Source organism: Plecotus auritus (genome assembly GCF_963455305.1).
Source record: "Plecotus auritus genome assembly, chromosome: 9".
NCBI lineage: Eukaryota > Metazoa > Chordata > Mammalia > Chiroptera > Vespertilionidae > Plecotus > Plecotus auritus.
In genome coordinates this window covers 60,407,215-60,423,264 of record NC_137783.1, presented here as the reverse complement: position 1 = coordinate 60,423,264, position 16,050 = coordinate 60,407,215, and the positions used below count along the sequence as shown (strand labels likewise).

Below are 16,050 nucleotides of genomic sequence, written 5' to 3'. Positions count from 1 at the left end.
AGAGAGGACTGCATCTCCTCCTGCACCAATGGTGGACCCTCAAGTGGACTGGAATGGGCTGAGGGTACAGGACCAGGCTCCAGTACCCCTTCTGTGGCCTCTGTGACCCAAAGCCCAGCCCAGCCCAGGTCAAAACAGTCCTCTCTGGAAACCACTGCTCTAGAGCAGGGTGGGGAGCCTTTCCTGCCAAGGGCCACTTGGATATCTATAACATCATTTGCGGACCATACAAAATTATCAACTTAAAAATTAGCCTGCTCTATTTGGTCACACATTTAATTACTCACCCCTAATGCCTTAGCAGGGCCAGACCCAATGATTTCTCTCAGGCCTTATACGACCTGCGGGCCGGATGTTCCCCACCCCTGCTCTAGGAGGTGGAAGAGACAAGGCTCCCCCATGGCCTCAGTAGGAAGCAGCCCTACCGCCACCTGACCTCAGGCTCCTGAGAGCAGTCTGACCTCCAGAATGTGAGAGTCATTTGTGCTGCTTTAAGCTGCATTGGTGGCAGTTTGTTGGAGCAGCAATAAGAAACTAACACAATGGAGTTTGGGGGCATTGATTTGCATTTTAAAAACAATTACAATAAAATATTTATCTTGATTACTGAGTTTTTTGTTGCCCCGGCCAATGAGGCTCTCTTGTCCTGACCCTGATACTAGTGTAGGTGGGGGCTACAGTGTTCCCAGGCCCTGGGCGGGTGGGGGGGGGGATGTGGGGAACGCGGGGGGGAGGCTCTGGGTTCTCCCTTCCCAGAGTTCAGGTAAACACAAAGATTGGAAGGACGGTTCATGGTGCCAGGAGCACAAGCCCAGGATTGCCCTGCCCTAAACTTGTCAGGAAAGACTGGGGTTCCCATGGCCAGGGACCCACAGCTGCTGGGTCTGAGCAGCTTGTCTACGTTAAAGAGAAGGCTCCTCAGGCTCAGTAGTGGCACCTGCTCCGGGAGTAGGCGGGGCTCTCTCAGGGGCACTGGTGCTGAGTTGCTTTCTCTGCTCCAGCCTAAGTTTCCCCACCTGTGTGGTCACTGATGTAGACCTGCTGCTGGTCTCTAGGGAATCCTTCCACCTCTGCCTCAATCCCCAGATGAGGAAAGTCTGCAGCTGCCTCCCATCTAGAAGGCTCTGGATAGACACGCATTGCTGTAAGGAGCTCTATGGCACCCACCCATTTGGGGCTCATCTTTAGCCATGGGGCCTGTTGGGGGTGGGGGTGCGGAGGTAGAAATGAAATTGTCCTCTTGGGGCAGGGGATTTGCCCTCTCACACAGCACCTGTGACAGGTGACCTCTTCAGCTGGGTGGCCCTTGTTTCTGAGCTGTGTGTACTACAGGCCTGGGTCCGAGGCCTCGGGGACTGCCTCTGTTCCCAGTCATTCTTGATTGCTCCCCATCAAGACAGCTCAGATTCCGAGGATCACGCGCTCTGAAGCTTGCCTGGCAACAGAGAATCCACGGAGAGGCTGGCCCTGGAGGCAGCTCCCAGCCCTGCAGTGTGCTGTCAGGCAAGTTGCTGAGCCTCTCGGGCCTCGCTGCCTCCTCTACGATATGATTTTGATACAACAGCCCCTGGCAATAGTATCACATGGCAGGATGAGATTCTTCCCCCAGACTGATGTGACATCCAAGGCTGCCTGAAAGAAGCTTAGGGCGGAGACAGGGCCGGGAGGGCTCCTGGCATCCAGCCCCCGGGCTCTGAGCGCCATCAGCCAAGGTTAGAAAGCCAGCTTCCTGACTACTTCCTTGTGACCTGGACAACTCACCTGAGCCTCCTGCTGCTCAGCCTCCTCACTGGTGCGGGGCTGCACCAGGACTGCTTCCAGAGCCAGCGCCTGGCATGGGGGCGAGCTGAGCAATCTTTAGCTTACTGAGTACCCGTCCCGGGAGCAGCCACCTCTGCCCGACTTCCCTGCGGCTGGGTCACCAGGGGCTGCGCAGAGTCGTCGTGGGCACCCCCTGCACTGCCCTCATCTTAGCAGTGACCATGTGGGCTCTTTCCTGGACTGTGCCCTGAGTTCTGCGAAGCTCACACGGAAGTCAGGCCGGCCGAGCTCCCGGGCACTCCCCTCAGCTGCTGGGAGGGAAGAAGACCTAAGGGTCCAGCAAGGAGGGTAAAAGGAGCTGAGCAGTCACCTCCTGAGCTGCCAGGAAGCCCTGTGGCGGCCCCCGCAAACCACGCACTGCCACCAGGCTCTCCGCCAGGGCAGCTGCTCCTCCGCCTCTGGTCGCCTGGTGAACAGCCCCTGGCAGTGGCTCTGTGGCAGACCAAGCTCACAGCCCCGGAGGCAGTGCTGGGAACAGATTGGGAACCAACCTGTGCCCAGAAGAGGACGGTTTGCCTTTATGAGCCTGGGAGTTGGACAGGTATCTCCTCCTGCACCAATGGTAGACCCACAGGCGGACTAGAATGGGCTGAGGGTCCAGGACAGGCTCAGTGGGCCTTCTGTGGCCTCTGTGACCCAAAGCCCATCCCAGCCCAGGTCAGAGCAGTCCTCTCTCTCCCCTTTGGAAGGGCTTCAGGAAAGGCCAGGCCCCAGCCTGTGGGTGAACATTCAGGGGAACTGGAAACCAGACCCTCTTATGGAATCCCCCATAAGAGCTGGGATATGGTGCAAGCAGCAATGGGGGAGGTGGTCCACTAGGATCTCGGGCTCTGCCACAGCCAGCCTGAGCTGGAGCCAGGGACCTTGCGCTCTGACCCTGATTGTGCCTGAGGGCTTCCATTTAGAGATGTCACTCCAGCACAAATGACCACTGCCAGCTACACTAAGGAGGTGGCTTTGTGCTGTCCCGAGGCGGGGACTTTCTCCATGCCAAGCATCCTGCTGTGGCCTCTGGGAGCTGCATTTATCCCTCTCCAGCCTCCCCCTGCCCCGTCATTTCTGAGGAACTTGAGGGCAGGAGAATCGGCTCCTGGCAGGTCAGAGGAAAGTCCCCAGAGGCTTGGAAGAGCCACACAGCCGGGCTTGGGCCATGAGGCTATGCTGGCCGCTGCAGGCCCGCTGCCTGGCCCCTCGTCCCCTCCTCAGCACAGACTGTCACTCCATGTTGCTGCCTACAAGGCTGGGCTTTGCTTGGCAGTGCCCACTAGCCCACAGGCGGGATAGTCACCATGCTTCTAGTTACGGACACTAATGTTGGCCCCCGACTCCTGCACATGACTGCCCACTCAGCATCTCCGCCGGGACAAGGACTAATGGGCATCTCAAACTCACATGAGTCTGACCTCCCAAATCTGCTCTGTGCTGAGCCGTGCCCTCTTAGTTGATGACAACTCTGTCCCTCAGCGCTCTGCCAGACCCCTTGGAGTCCACCTTCACGCTCCCTCTCCCTCACACCACATGCCGAGCTTTGCGGTCCTGCTTTCCAAATAGATTTGGAATCTGGCCATTGTCACCGCCATCACCATAGTGAAGGCAGCTGTCTCTTCCTTGGATTACTGGATACATGTCTCCAGGTTCCCCTTGTCCCTCTCTGGTCAGCAGAGTGGTCCTTCTAAATTATACAGCAGATCACGCCATTCCTCAGCTCCAAGTCCCCAGCACCCTCTTCCCCATTTCACTTACAAGTAAACACTAGCCCTCTGCTTCCCTCCCGCTCGCCCACTGGCCTGGGCGCTGGCTCAGACCACATCAGATGTTCTCTGCTTTTGCTGGAGCTGTTGCCCGGTCTGGCACACTGTTGCCCGGTCTGGCACACTCTCCCAGCCTGCCCTCACCACTGTGTTTAAAACTACTCTACTTTTATTCTTTCAGTAGCACTCACTACCTTCAGTTGTCAAAATCTGGGCCCTGGACCAGCAGTACTTGGAAATACAAATTCGAGGGCCACACCCAAGTGAGTTGGAAACTGTGGGTGGGGTTAGCCGTCTATTTTTACCACTTTCTTCTGAGCTGGGTTTGAGAACCACTGCTCTATGCCACGATGTATGCCTCGGGGAGCAGGATGGAGGCTCTGTCTGATCTCTTTCCCCCTGCCACGCCCCCTGCCGGCACAAGGCAATGCTCTGTGTTTATTGAATAAATGAGGATTATTTAGTATTAACAGAGTGCTGAGTATTTTGCACCCACTTTCTTTTTTAAGTCTCATGACAATCCTGCAAAGACAATATTTTCATTCCCACCTTGCAAACAAGGACACAGAGAGGATAAGTGGCATGGCCGGGTCACACAGCAAGCAAGGGAAGAGCCAGGTTATGGACCCAGACCGCAGCCTGATGCTGAAACTGTGCACACTTGCCTCCTCTCACACCACAATGCGAAGGGCGCTAAGCACCATCCTGTGTACATAAGACAGGTTCGAAGGCTTGCAGCCTCTCTCCAGATAACGAGGCAAGCCGGGCAGCCTGGTGCCCTGTGACTCCCTTCTTTCCCCTCTCCCAGAGAGCTGGCTAGGAGAGCTGCCTGATGGAGCTCCAGAACTGGGCACAGACACCCAGAGACCCATTGGGGAATATTGCCCTTCTCACAGCACCATCTTCTGATCCATGAACATGGGATGTCCTTCTATTTAGTTAGGTCTTCTTTAATTTCTTTCAACAATGTTTTGTCATTTTAAGAGCATGAAGTTTTGTATCTGTTAGCTTTATTCCTAAGTATTTTATTCTTTTGGATGCTATAGTAAATGAAGTTTTCTTGATCTTATTTTCAGTTGTTCATTGCTACTATATAGAAATACAACTGATTTATGTATATTGACCTTATATCTTGCAATCTTGCTAAAATTTTTATAGCTTTCTAGTAGATTTCTTAGGATTTTCTATGTACAAGAGCATGTTATCTACAAACAGAAATAATTCCTTTCTTTCCAATCTGGATGCACAATATTTCAATTTCTTGACTAGTTGCTCTGACTATGTACAATGCTGAACAGAAATGGTAAAAGCGAGACGCCACTGTTCCTAGGAACAGGAAAAGCATCCAGTCTTTCTCCATTAAGTATGTTATCTGCAGGGTTCTTCTTAGCAGGCTGAGGACATTCCTTTCTACCCCTGAAAGACTGAGTGTTTTTATCCATGAAAAAAGCACTTTATTAATGCTTTTTATGAATCTATTGAGACAATCATGTATCAAAATTGTTCTTTATTCTATTAATGTATTACAGTAATTTGTTTTCAGACGTTAAACCATCCTTGCATTCCTGGGGTAAATCTCATTTGGTCATGGCACATAATGCTTTTATATATTGCTGGATTCAATTTGTTAGTATTTTGTTGAGCATTTTTGCATTTATAGCCACAAGAAATATTGGTGCTCCAGCAATTTCTCTCTCTCTCCTGCACCATCAATCTTTTGCATTGCTGTTTGTCTCCCAACTAAAGAAAAGTAATAAACAAAACCTTTTACCTGACTCCCCCCTCCAGCTACTGTTCCATTTCTCTTTCCCTTTCCAGCAAATTTCTTGAGAGAGTTGACTATGCCCACACTCCAATTCACACTCTTATTCTTTCTCCTACCTACTATTTTCAAGCTTATCTCTAGCTCTCCACCAAACCCACCCATGTTCAAGTTACTGATGAGTGGTGCTCAATGTCCGTTCTTTACTGATTGATGTATTGGCAGTGCATCGCACAGCTGATCACTGCTCCTCTTCCTTAGACACTCTCTTCACTCATCTCAGGGACCCCCCTGGCTCCTGGTTCCCCTCCTTCACTAGCCCTCTTTCCCAGCTGCTTCTGCTGGCTCCTCCTCTGCTCCTGACTTCTTACTGGGGAGCAGCTCAAGACTCAGCTCTGGTTCTCTGTTGTTCTTATACTTGCTTGGTGGTGTCTCATCCAGTCTCATGGCTTCAAACCCCATGTATGTGTTTGTGTTTCTCTCTCCAACCCAGTCCTCTCTCCTAATCTCTAGACTTAAATGTCTAACTGCCTGCTTGACTTCTAAACTTGAGTCTCCCACAGGTATCTCAGACTAAGCCCCTAAGTAAACTCAATTTTCCTGCCACACAAATATACTTCCTGCGGTCTTTCTCACCTCAGTTAATAGCTAATCCATCCTTCCAGCTGCTTGGATCAAAACACCTTGGAATTACCTTGATGACTCTCATTCTCTTACACCTTTCTTCCATTCTAGCAGGGAAATACTATAGGCTCTACATTCAACATGCACCAAAAATTCAATTACTTCTCATCACCAATACCATCCTGGGCCACGCCACCATCTCTCACCTGTATAATTGTATAATTAGCATCTAACTGGTCTCCCTGTTTCGTCCTTGCATTCTTTTATCCATTCTCAACACGGCAGTCAGAGGGATCCTATTGGAACCTGAGTCAGACTCTGACATCTCTCTGTCCAAAACCTGTCAATAGCACTGCCTCACTCCAAGGAAAAGCCACAGTCATCACAGTGATCAATCACCAGGCCCCACCGATTTACTACCCATTACTTCTCTGACCTGTCTCCTCCTCTCTCCCCTCACAGACTGTTCCTGCCACACTGGCCTCCTGCTGCTCTTCCATCATCTGCCACCAAAACTCTCTGCCCAGGAGTAGGTTTAATTCACCCTTTCCTCTCCTTTATTCAACTGTCACTAACCTCTGCCCCCCCCCCACATCACTCCTGCTTGCCCTCCCCCTCATCACCATCTAACCTACAATGGGCTTACTTACCTTGTTAACTGTCTCCAGGAGGCTAGGGACCTTGTCTTTCCTGCTCATTGCTGTATCTCCAGCCCCTAGCACACATTCCTGAGCGAATGACTGACTGGCTGAGTGAAGGAATGAATCAATGAATTCACCCCCGGGCAGGCCACCAGCAGTACCAGGCTCCCCTGACCCACTGGCCTGCCTGTTTTCTCTGTGGGGACGCCCAGGCTCTAACCGCAGCGGGCACGCTGCCCATTCAGCTCTGTCAGAGGTGGCCCGCTCTCTGCCAGAACAAACACGCTTGAAAGGGCTCTTGGGCTCCGTTATTAAACAGTGAAAGAAGGACTGATCCTCTAAGCCTCCTTTCCAGTGGAACCCAGGCTAATAACAGCTTTGCCAGGAAACCTCCCGAGGCTGACAGCCACCTGGGAGCACCCATGCTTGCCCAGACATGTCTGCCATCACCAACCCCTGGGGTTTCTGTGTTTCTTCTAGATTTCTGGTAGAAAAGAGATAAAGCACCTTTGATGATGGTTCCTGTTTTAATTCTCGCAAGTTCTTCAGCATGCAGCCTGAGAAGTCTGATAAACACTGGGGAGTGGGGAGGGGGTTTGAAGGAGGGGCAAGTCTGGCTTCTGTGTGGGATTCTATACCAGGCCCTCATTGCGAGCAAGCGGCTGCGGGGGGAGGGGAAGGGAGAGGACAGATAGACAGACAGACAGACAGACAGACAGGAAAGAGAAGTGAGGAAAGGCTTGAGCAGGCGCGCACACTGGATGCAGGTAGACCTGTGTGACAGCCTGTGCGGGGGGACGAAGCACAGCCTTGCGCTCAGAACATCAGCCTTCATTTCTCAGCTCTGATCCCTGAGTAGCTGTGTCATGAACTCAGACAGATTCTTTGACTTGCAGTTTCCATCTTTGTTTTATTTGTTGTTTATTTTTTATATAATAATATATGCACACATCCAGAAAAGACACTGCAAGATGAAGTCCTGTTTAACTGTGACCACCATCCTTTTATGGCATCATTTCTTCGCTTTTCTTTATTTTTTGCTGCCTAATTATCTATCCATGAATAATAGTTGACTGCTGCCCTGTTTTGCAACCTTCCATAAATGAAATCCTAAAACACATTATTAGGCTTCCCTAGTCCCACTGAGTTTTTAGGATTCAGGCATGTTGGGTAGAGCTGTAGTTAATCCTCACTGTTGTGAGTTTTCTGTCCTCAGAACGAATCCTATTTATTTACCCACTGTATTGCTGTTACACACTTGGTTGGTGTCAGGTCATCATCGATAAGGCTGCTGTGAACATCTGGTGTGTACAGTCTCCTGGCACACCTGTGCACATAATTCTGTTTGGAACATTCCTAGCAGTAGATCCACTAAAACACAGGTCTGCACAGCACCGACTTCTGCAGGTACCGCCAACGACTTCCCTAGCAACATCGGCAGGTGTCTGTGGCTTGCTGCCCTCAGCACCGGGTGGAACTGATGGTCCTTTTTTTTAGCCACGCGGTGGGTGAGAAGGATCGCGTTGTGGTTTAATGGGCACTTCCCTGGTTACTGCTGAGGCTGGGCACCTGCCTATGCTCACTGCTCAGGGAGGTTTCTTCTGCTGCAAAGCAGCTGTTCCAGTGTCTTGCCTAAGTTTCACTGCCTTGTCTGTCTTGGCCTCACTGGTTTGTAGGAGTCTGAAGAGTGAGTCATTTGATGGTTGTATAGGTAGCAAATACCTTCTTTCAATCTATAGCTGCTTTTCACTTTTTCAATCTGCCTTTTAAAGAATTGATGTTCTTCATTTTATATAGTACAATTTGTCAATCTTTTCCTACAAGAGTAATGCTTTCTGTAATTCATTTTACAAATCTTTCTCTACCCCAAGATCACAGTTATGTTCTCCTATTTCTGGTGTTCAAAGGTGCCACTTATCATAAAGCAAACTCCAGCCACATGGAAGCCTAGTATGTTCTATCGGCTCACTATCAACCACCTTGCACCAAAGGACGCCCGTGGAGGCTGCCAAAACCCTCAGCAGGCGTCAGTCCTCCCAGGCCATTAAATTGGGGCTGTGGGTCATGCTCGCTGCGACCATCAGGGGCAGGAGGCTATGGCTAACAGTGTGAAGCCACATATGAAGCCCAGGATGAAAACTGTAACTTTCAAAGTTATAGCGACTCCACTACATAAGAGCTCTGTGTTCTCTGAAAGGTGGTCAGGCGTTCCGTAGCCAGGAATGGAGAGGAGGGCAGGTGAGGTGAGGCGGGAAGGGGCCCCGCACACGAGGGGTGCAGGACCTGGAGATGTGCTGCCAGCCCCCAAAGGTGACCTTTGGCCTCTGTCTGGACTGGGCACCAATTAAACATCGAGTGGGAGAGCAAGGACTCCTGTGCCAGAGCCCGGCTGCTGAAGGCCCCTGGTCTACACACTCAGCAGGGAGCCGCTGGCCCAGCCCAGCCGGCGAGGCGATACCCCGCAAAGATCTTTTCGTGATGATTCATGGGGCCACCAACCCCTGGACACAGCAACTGCCCAGCTGGCGTCACCTTTGCTCTCTCCTGTGCCCCACATCCAGACCTTCAGCAAACCCAGCAGCGCCACCTGCAGAGCAGCTGTGGCAACCACTCTTCAACTTCACTCCCACGCCAGCCCACTGTCCCAGACTGCCGTGTCCACTCTTGTCCACGGTCCACCCTTGCATGGCAACCACGGGGCTCCTTTTATACATCTAAATCAGGTCATGTCTGTCTCTTGCTCAGAGCCTCCCTGATGCCCCATCGATTTAGAACAAAATCTGAAATCCCATGTTCCCAGGCCCTGGTGCCCTCTCTTGCCTCAGGGCTCCACTCCAGTGCCCTTGCTCCCCAGAGGCACCTGCCTTCTGAGATTCCCTGTGTTCCCACCGGCCCGATCCCACCACAGGGCCCACGCACTCGCTAGTCCTTCTGCTGCGTGCACTTCCCTGCGTTCTCCTGGCGACTGCACTGAGCTGGCCTCCAGGTCCCACTGTCCTTCCACTGGTTGTAGCCGCTCACTGCCTCTCCCTTGGGACACAGGAACTGCAGAACTGCGGGCTTGTCACACCCCCCCAACCCACCCCCCAGGAAAGCGCAGGGAGAGGGCAGGGTCACCACCTATTTTGTTCACCACCCACCGAACTGCAGTACCTAGAACAAAACTCACCACCTTCTAGGTGCCAACACAGGTGTGAATACAGGAGGACATGAGTAAGTGGAGCTGCCGCTGTCCTGTCCGGGACAGGGCCTCTGTGTCTGCACAGGCACCACAGAGGGAGGGACACTGTGCTAGATGCTGTGCTGGCATCTGCTCTGACTCTAAGTGCTCACCCCGACCAGGCACAGACCTCACGCACCGAAGCACAGCAGGGTCTGGTGCAGAGGCCAGCATGCAAAACCCACGGTGTGCCGGAGGAGGGCACGTCTGGAAAGTGGCCCTGGTTTTCCTGCCGGGGCTGCCTGTGCACCTGGGGGCCAGCTCTTAAGGGCCAGCCGCAGAGGACAGCACTGCCTGCCTGAGAAGCCTGGACCCAGCCAGGGGTCCTGGGCAAGAGGGGTCTGCAGGCCCGAGCGGTGGGAGGGGCGCGATTACCTGGATGCAAGGGTTCTAGAGGGTGAGCATGCAGGCTACGGGCAGTACCTCCACCAAACGGGGCCCAGATGACCCGGCGGATGGCCTGCACCCAGTCTTCCATGTCACGCTGAGAACTGGCCATGAGCAGGAGCCCCTCGGGGCTGGCCGGCACCTTCTCCCGCTCCCTGGCACCACCTGCAAGACAGGGAGACACAGGCTTACCCCAGGGACCCTGTGCAGATACGGTGCCATCCCCTCGCACCCTCTCCAGCCTCACACCAGTCATCGTTTTATTCCTGGCCGTGAAGGGCATCTCTCCACAAACTTCAGCAACAGCCCTGCTCTGGGTTCTACTTCTGCAGCCCATCCTTTCAAGCCTCATATCTGCCACAGGGCACTTTCAGGGGATTTCTCCTTTAGACTTGTTATTTTCCTGTATCAAATCAGGATCATTAAACCATCCTGGGGCACTATTTTACAAAGCATACAGATTGGAGGCCCGCTTGGAGGTCAGAGCCCAGGGTAAAATTCCAAAATTCTGCCCTGTCCCTCTCCCAGCCACACATGCACTCTAATCTAAAGGCAGATGGGGCTCCCTTGTTGTTTGTTGGTTTCTTTCTCTGTGCAGAAGCCTTTTATATTGATGTCATTCCATTTGTTTATTTTCTCCTTGGTTTCCTTTGCCTTAGGAGCTGTATCCCTAAATATATTACTACAAGAGATGTCTGAGATTTTGCTGCTTGTGGTTTCTTCTAGTATTTTTATGGTTTCACAGCTTACATTTAGGTCTTTTATCCATTTTGAGTTTATTCTAGTGTATGGTGTAAGTTGGTGGTCTAGTTTTATTTTTTTGCATGTATCTGTCCAATTTTCCCAACACCATTTATTGAAGAGACTGTCTTTACTTCATTGTATGCTCTTGCCTCCTTTGTCAAATATTAATTGAGCATCATCAGAAAGATGCAAATTAAAATGACAATAAGGTATCACCTCAGACCTGTGAGAATGGCTTCCATCAACAAATCAACAAATGACAAGTGCTGGCGAGGATGTGGAGAAAAGGGAACCCTCGTGCACTGCTGGTGGGAATGCAGACTGGTGCAGCCACTGTGGAGAACAGTATGGAGTTTCCTCAAAAAGTTAAAAATGGAACTCCCATTTGACCCAGTAATCCCACTTCTAGGAATATATCCCAAGAAATCAGAAACACCAATCATAAAGGTTATATGCACCCCTACGTTCACAAGCAGCACAATTTACACTAGCTAAGATTTGGAAACAGCCTAAGTGTCCATCAGTAGATGAGTGGATAAAAAAGCTGTGGTACATCTACACCATGGAATACCATGCATTAGTAAAGAAGAAGGATCTCTTACCCTTTGAGACAGCATGGAGGAACCTGGAGAGTATTATGCTAAGTGAAATAAGTCAGTCAGAGAAAGACAAGTATCACATGATCTCACTCACATGTGGAATCTAATGAACAAAATAGATCCAGAGGCATAGAAGCATGGAATAGACTGCTGAATCTCAGAGGGAAGGCGGGGGAGGGTGGGTTGAAGGGAAGTGATCAACCAAGGAATTTGTATTCATTTATGCATAACCCATGGACATAGACAATAGTGTGGTGAAGGCATGGTGGGAAGGGGGAGAGGGAGAGGGGTGGCAGTGGGCTAGAAGGGGTCAATGGGGGAAAAAAGGAAACATCTCTCATACTTTCAACAATAAATATTTTTAAAGTAAAATAAAATAAAGGCAGAAGGAGGAAAAGCTCAGACAGCTATTGGTAATGTGAGGTTTTCCCTGCAGTAACTCCAGAGGGTCTTATGTGTTCATGAATTATTCTTTCATATGTAAATGAACTAGTATTTGGGATGTATATAAACCATTTATACTGAACTTCGTAGGTAATTTAAGGGGTTTTCAAGAATAATCTTGTCTTTATGCAGCCCTCTCCCTTCCACCTTCCCCCAACATCACATAATAAGTAACTTGCCTATATACTTGCCCCTGGTCCCAGAGCCTCAGACCCTAACCAGGACCGTGGGTGGTGAGGTGAGGCCCGCAGACCTGTGTTCCCAAGGGGATGGGATGGCGGTTGGGAGAATTGGGACACTCGGTCCTCACTGGAGGCCACAGCCCCAGGGTGGAGACCAGACAGAAGCAAGTGCTCACTGAGCACCTAGCACCTGCCTGGGACTCTTCTAGGAGCTGCAGACACTCAAATGAACAAAGCGACAGACACATCTGCCCTCCTAGACCCTTTAAGCTTCATAGCGCCTGAGGGAAGACATTTACCACCTGCATTTTACAGATGAGGACACTGAAGCACACGGGATTAAGGAACCTGCCTGAACTCACACCGCCAATGCATAGCAGAGTCAGGGATTCCAAGTCCTCAGCTCCGGACCCAGCTCATGGACCTGCTGGGGTCTGGTGTAGTGGTCACAGCAATGCCACCAGATGGCTGGGAAAGCTGGAGTAGGGGGTGGGGCGCTGGGAGCAAGGCCTGAGGCCAGGTGGGAAGCAGGAGAGGCCAGTGGGGCCCAAAGCTGAGGAGACTGGTGAGCAAGGAGACAAGACAGCCAGGGCCCCACGGTGCCTCTGGAGCCCTCACTACACACACAGCCTGATCCTTGGGTTCACAAAGCTACTGAACAGCAGCAAGCAGGGGTGGCGAAGAGACAGCTCAGGCAGAGACACAGAGCCTGAAGGCCAGAAGCAGTGTGGGCCTGCTGAAAGCACAGGGACCACCCACAGCTCAGCCAGCTGCAGGTGGCACCCATGGGAGTGTGGGCACTGCCATGAGGCGGGGACAGTGGCTCGACACAGTAGAACCCCACACCCCGTGGACTTGAAGACTGAGATGGCTGAGGGTTCTAGGTGGGGAGGGGCAGCTGGTTGCCACCAGGGGCTTCTCTGGAAGAGTCTCAAGATGACTCAGAAGAAAGGGGCCTGGAGGTCCGAGGCTCCAAGAACTTGTTGTGGGTACTTGTTCGTCTTAAATGAATACTCAAGTTTATGCTAAATTGGAATGTCTCATTTTTCAATTCTTTTTCCCAAAGAGGGCCACCCAAGTCATATAGGCTTTATATGAACATTACCTATAGAACTTGGCCCTGCCCTGCCCAGATGTTGACAGCTGTTCTCATGCCCAGCTGTGCCCTGCCCATGGTCTCGCTCTCATGGTGCTCTAAGCCTGTGTATTTAACTTGTTAATGTATTTCCATGTATGTATGTTTATTTATGTATATATGTTATATACATATGTTTGACTTTTCAAGAAATTGCCACAAACTGTTTTCCAAAGTGACTGCACCTTTCCTAGTACATCCCCCCCAGAAGTGCAGAGCTCCCAGTCCTCCACTTTCTCGCCAACACCTGGTCTGGTCGGCCTTTGGACTTCCAGCCATTCTAATGGGTGCGCAACTGTACACCATGTGTTTGAGTTTGCATTTCCCAAATGACTAAAGACGTTGGACATCTTGTTATGTACTCAGGTGCCATCCATGTATCTTCTTTGGTGAAATATCTTTTGCCCATTTTTTTAAAAATATGTTGTTCATTTTCATTATTATTGAGATTTGAGTTCTTCACATATTCTGGGTACACGTCCTTTATCAGATATGTGCTTTGCAAATATTTCTCCCAGTCTGTGCCTTTCCTTCTCATTCTATTCACAGTGGATTTTTAAGGAGAAGTTTTTAATTTTGATCAAGCCCAATTTATTAACCTTTTTCTTTTATTGAGTGTGCTTCTGGTTTTGTACCTAAGAAATATTTCCTTAAGCCAAGGTCATAAAAGTTTTCTTGTAAAAATTTCATAGTTTTAGGGCTTACATCTAGGTTTTAGTATATGGTGCAAAGTATGAGTTCGTCCTTTTGTACCTGATTGTCCAGCTGTTCTGGCACCATTTGTTGAATAGACCATCCTTTCTCTATTGACTTGGGAGATCACCTATAGAGGCGATTGTATCATCTGCAAATAAATACAGTTTTAGTTCTTACCTTCCAATCTGGGTGCCTTTACTTCTTTCACTTGTCATTCATTGCACTTACTATAGCCTCAATTACACAATGTTAAAAGAAGTGGTGAGAGTAGACGTCCTTGTCTTGTTTATCTTATGGCAAAAAGCATACCATTAAGTATATCTGCTGTAGGTTTTTTGTTGATGTTCTTTCTCAGGTTGAGAAAGTTCTCTTCTATTTCCAGCTTGCTGAGAGTTTGTTTTGTTTTTTAAATCAGAAATGGATGTTTGGATTTTGTCAAATGTTTTTTATGTATCTATTGAGACATCACATGATTTTATTTTATTTTTTTAATATGATAAATTACATTGATGAATTTTCAAATCTTAAACCAACCTTGCATTCCTGGAATCCCAATTGGTCATGATGTATTATCCTTTTTATATATTGTTGAATGCAATTTGCTAAAATTTTGCTGAGAATTTTTCATTTATATTCATAATGGATATTGGCCTGATATTTTCTTTGCTTATCAAGTCTTTGTCAGTTTTGGTATCGGGATAATGCTGGCCTCACAGAATGAGCTGGCGAGTATCCTTCCTTTTCAATATTTTTGGAAGAGTCGGTGTTAGTTATTTGTTACTATTACATATTTGTTAATGTTGGTAGAATTCACCAGTGAGGCCACTGAGACCTGGACTCTTCTTTTGGGGAAGGTGTGTTAATAATAAGTTTAATTTAACATATGCATCTATTTCTTATTGAGTGATTGCTGGTACTTTGTATCTTTCAAGGAATTTGTTTCATCTAAATTGTTGAGTTTATTGGTGTAAAGTTGTTCAAAATATTCCCTTATTATATTTTACTATTTGAAGACTCTAGTGATATCACCCCTCTCATTTTTTTTTAAACATATTTTATTGATATTTCACAGAGAGGAAGGGAGAGGGATAGAGAGCTAGAAACATCGATGAGAGAGAAACATCGATCAGCTGCCTCCTGCACACCCCCCACTGGGGATGTGCCCACAACCAATGTACATGCCCTTGACCAGAATCGAACCCGGGACCTTTCAGTCCACAGGCCGACGCTCTATCCACTGAGCCAAACCGGTTTCGGCACCCCTCTCATTTCTGATATCGGTAATGTGTGTCTTCTCTCTTTTACCTCTATCAGTCTTGCTAGAGTGTTAATTTTACAACAGCAGGGTGGATAGTTGTGGCACAGACCATATGAACTTAAAACCTAAAATATCTCTATCTAGCCCTTTTTATTAAAAAGTTTGTTAAGCAGAAAAACGAAGACAAAGACATAGACAACAAAGTTACTAAAACAAAAAGCTGCTTTTTGGGAATTAATAAAATCGGAAACCTCCCGACATGCATGTGATGAGTTCTCACAGGGGTTTTTCTCCTGAGCAGCTTTCCTCCTCCGTACTCTGTCCTGAAAATCCCAGATACATTGGTCTCCCAGCTCTGTCTCCTTGACTCGTGGAGTCCTGTGCCCTTCTCACCCCCTGGGGTTCCTCTCCCTGCATCACAGCCTGGAAGCATCCTAGGGGCAGGAAGCTGGAGCATGTGCAGGGCTCCCGTCACTTGTTCTCTGGGGGTGGGGAGGTCACAGTCCGTCACTGCCAATGTCCAGTATTTTGAAAAACATGTTGCTCACATTTTGTCTTTTTCTGGGTTGTTGTAGATAGGAGACTAAATCAGTTAAGATCCAAACCAGCTCATACCATCTGCTCCAAATCCTGCAAAGGCCCTCTCACAAACCCCTTCAGCCCTCCTCCTCTCTCCTCTCACTGCGGCTCCTCTGGCCTCCTGCTGCTTGCCTCCTGCTCTTCGCCATTTCTGAACAACCAGGCTCGCCAGTTGGGGCCTTTGCACCGGAGTCCCCCCTGCCCTGC

At 49.5% G+C, this 16,050-nt stretch overlaps 1 protein-coding gene across 6 annotated transcripts in view; it reads right to left on the bottom strand.

Annotated features, from left to right (window-relative positions):
- ARHGAP22 (Rho GTPase activating protein 22) overlaps window positions 1–16,050 on the bottom strand; it is a 162,077-nt gene that overhangs the window by 16,899 nt on the left and 129,128 nt on the right. For 5 of the 6 annotated variants that reach the window (XR_013959022.1, XR_013959023.1, XM_080641300.1 and 2 more), the window contains exon 4: window positions 10,243–10,371. The exons of the other annotated variant lie outside the window; for it this stretch is intronic. Coding sequence is in view for 3 of the 5 variants with exons in the window: in XM_080641300.1 (XP_080497426.1) it covers window positions 10,243–10,371 (129 nt within the window). In the remaining 2 variants the exon portion in view is untranslated. The remainder of the gene's footprint in view (window positions 1–10,242; window positions 10,372–16,050) is intronic. 6 annotated transcript variants of the gene reach the window in all.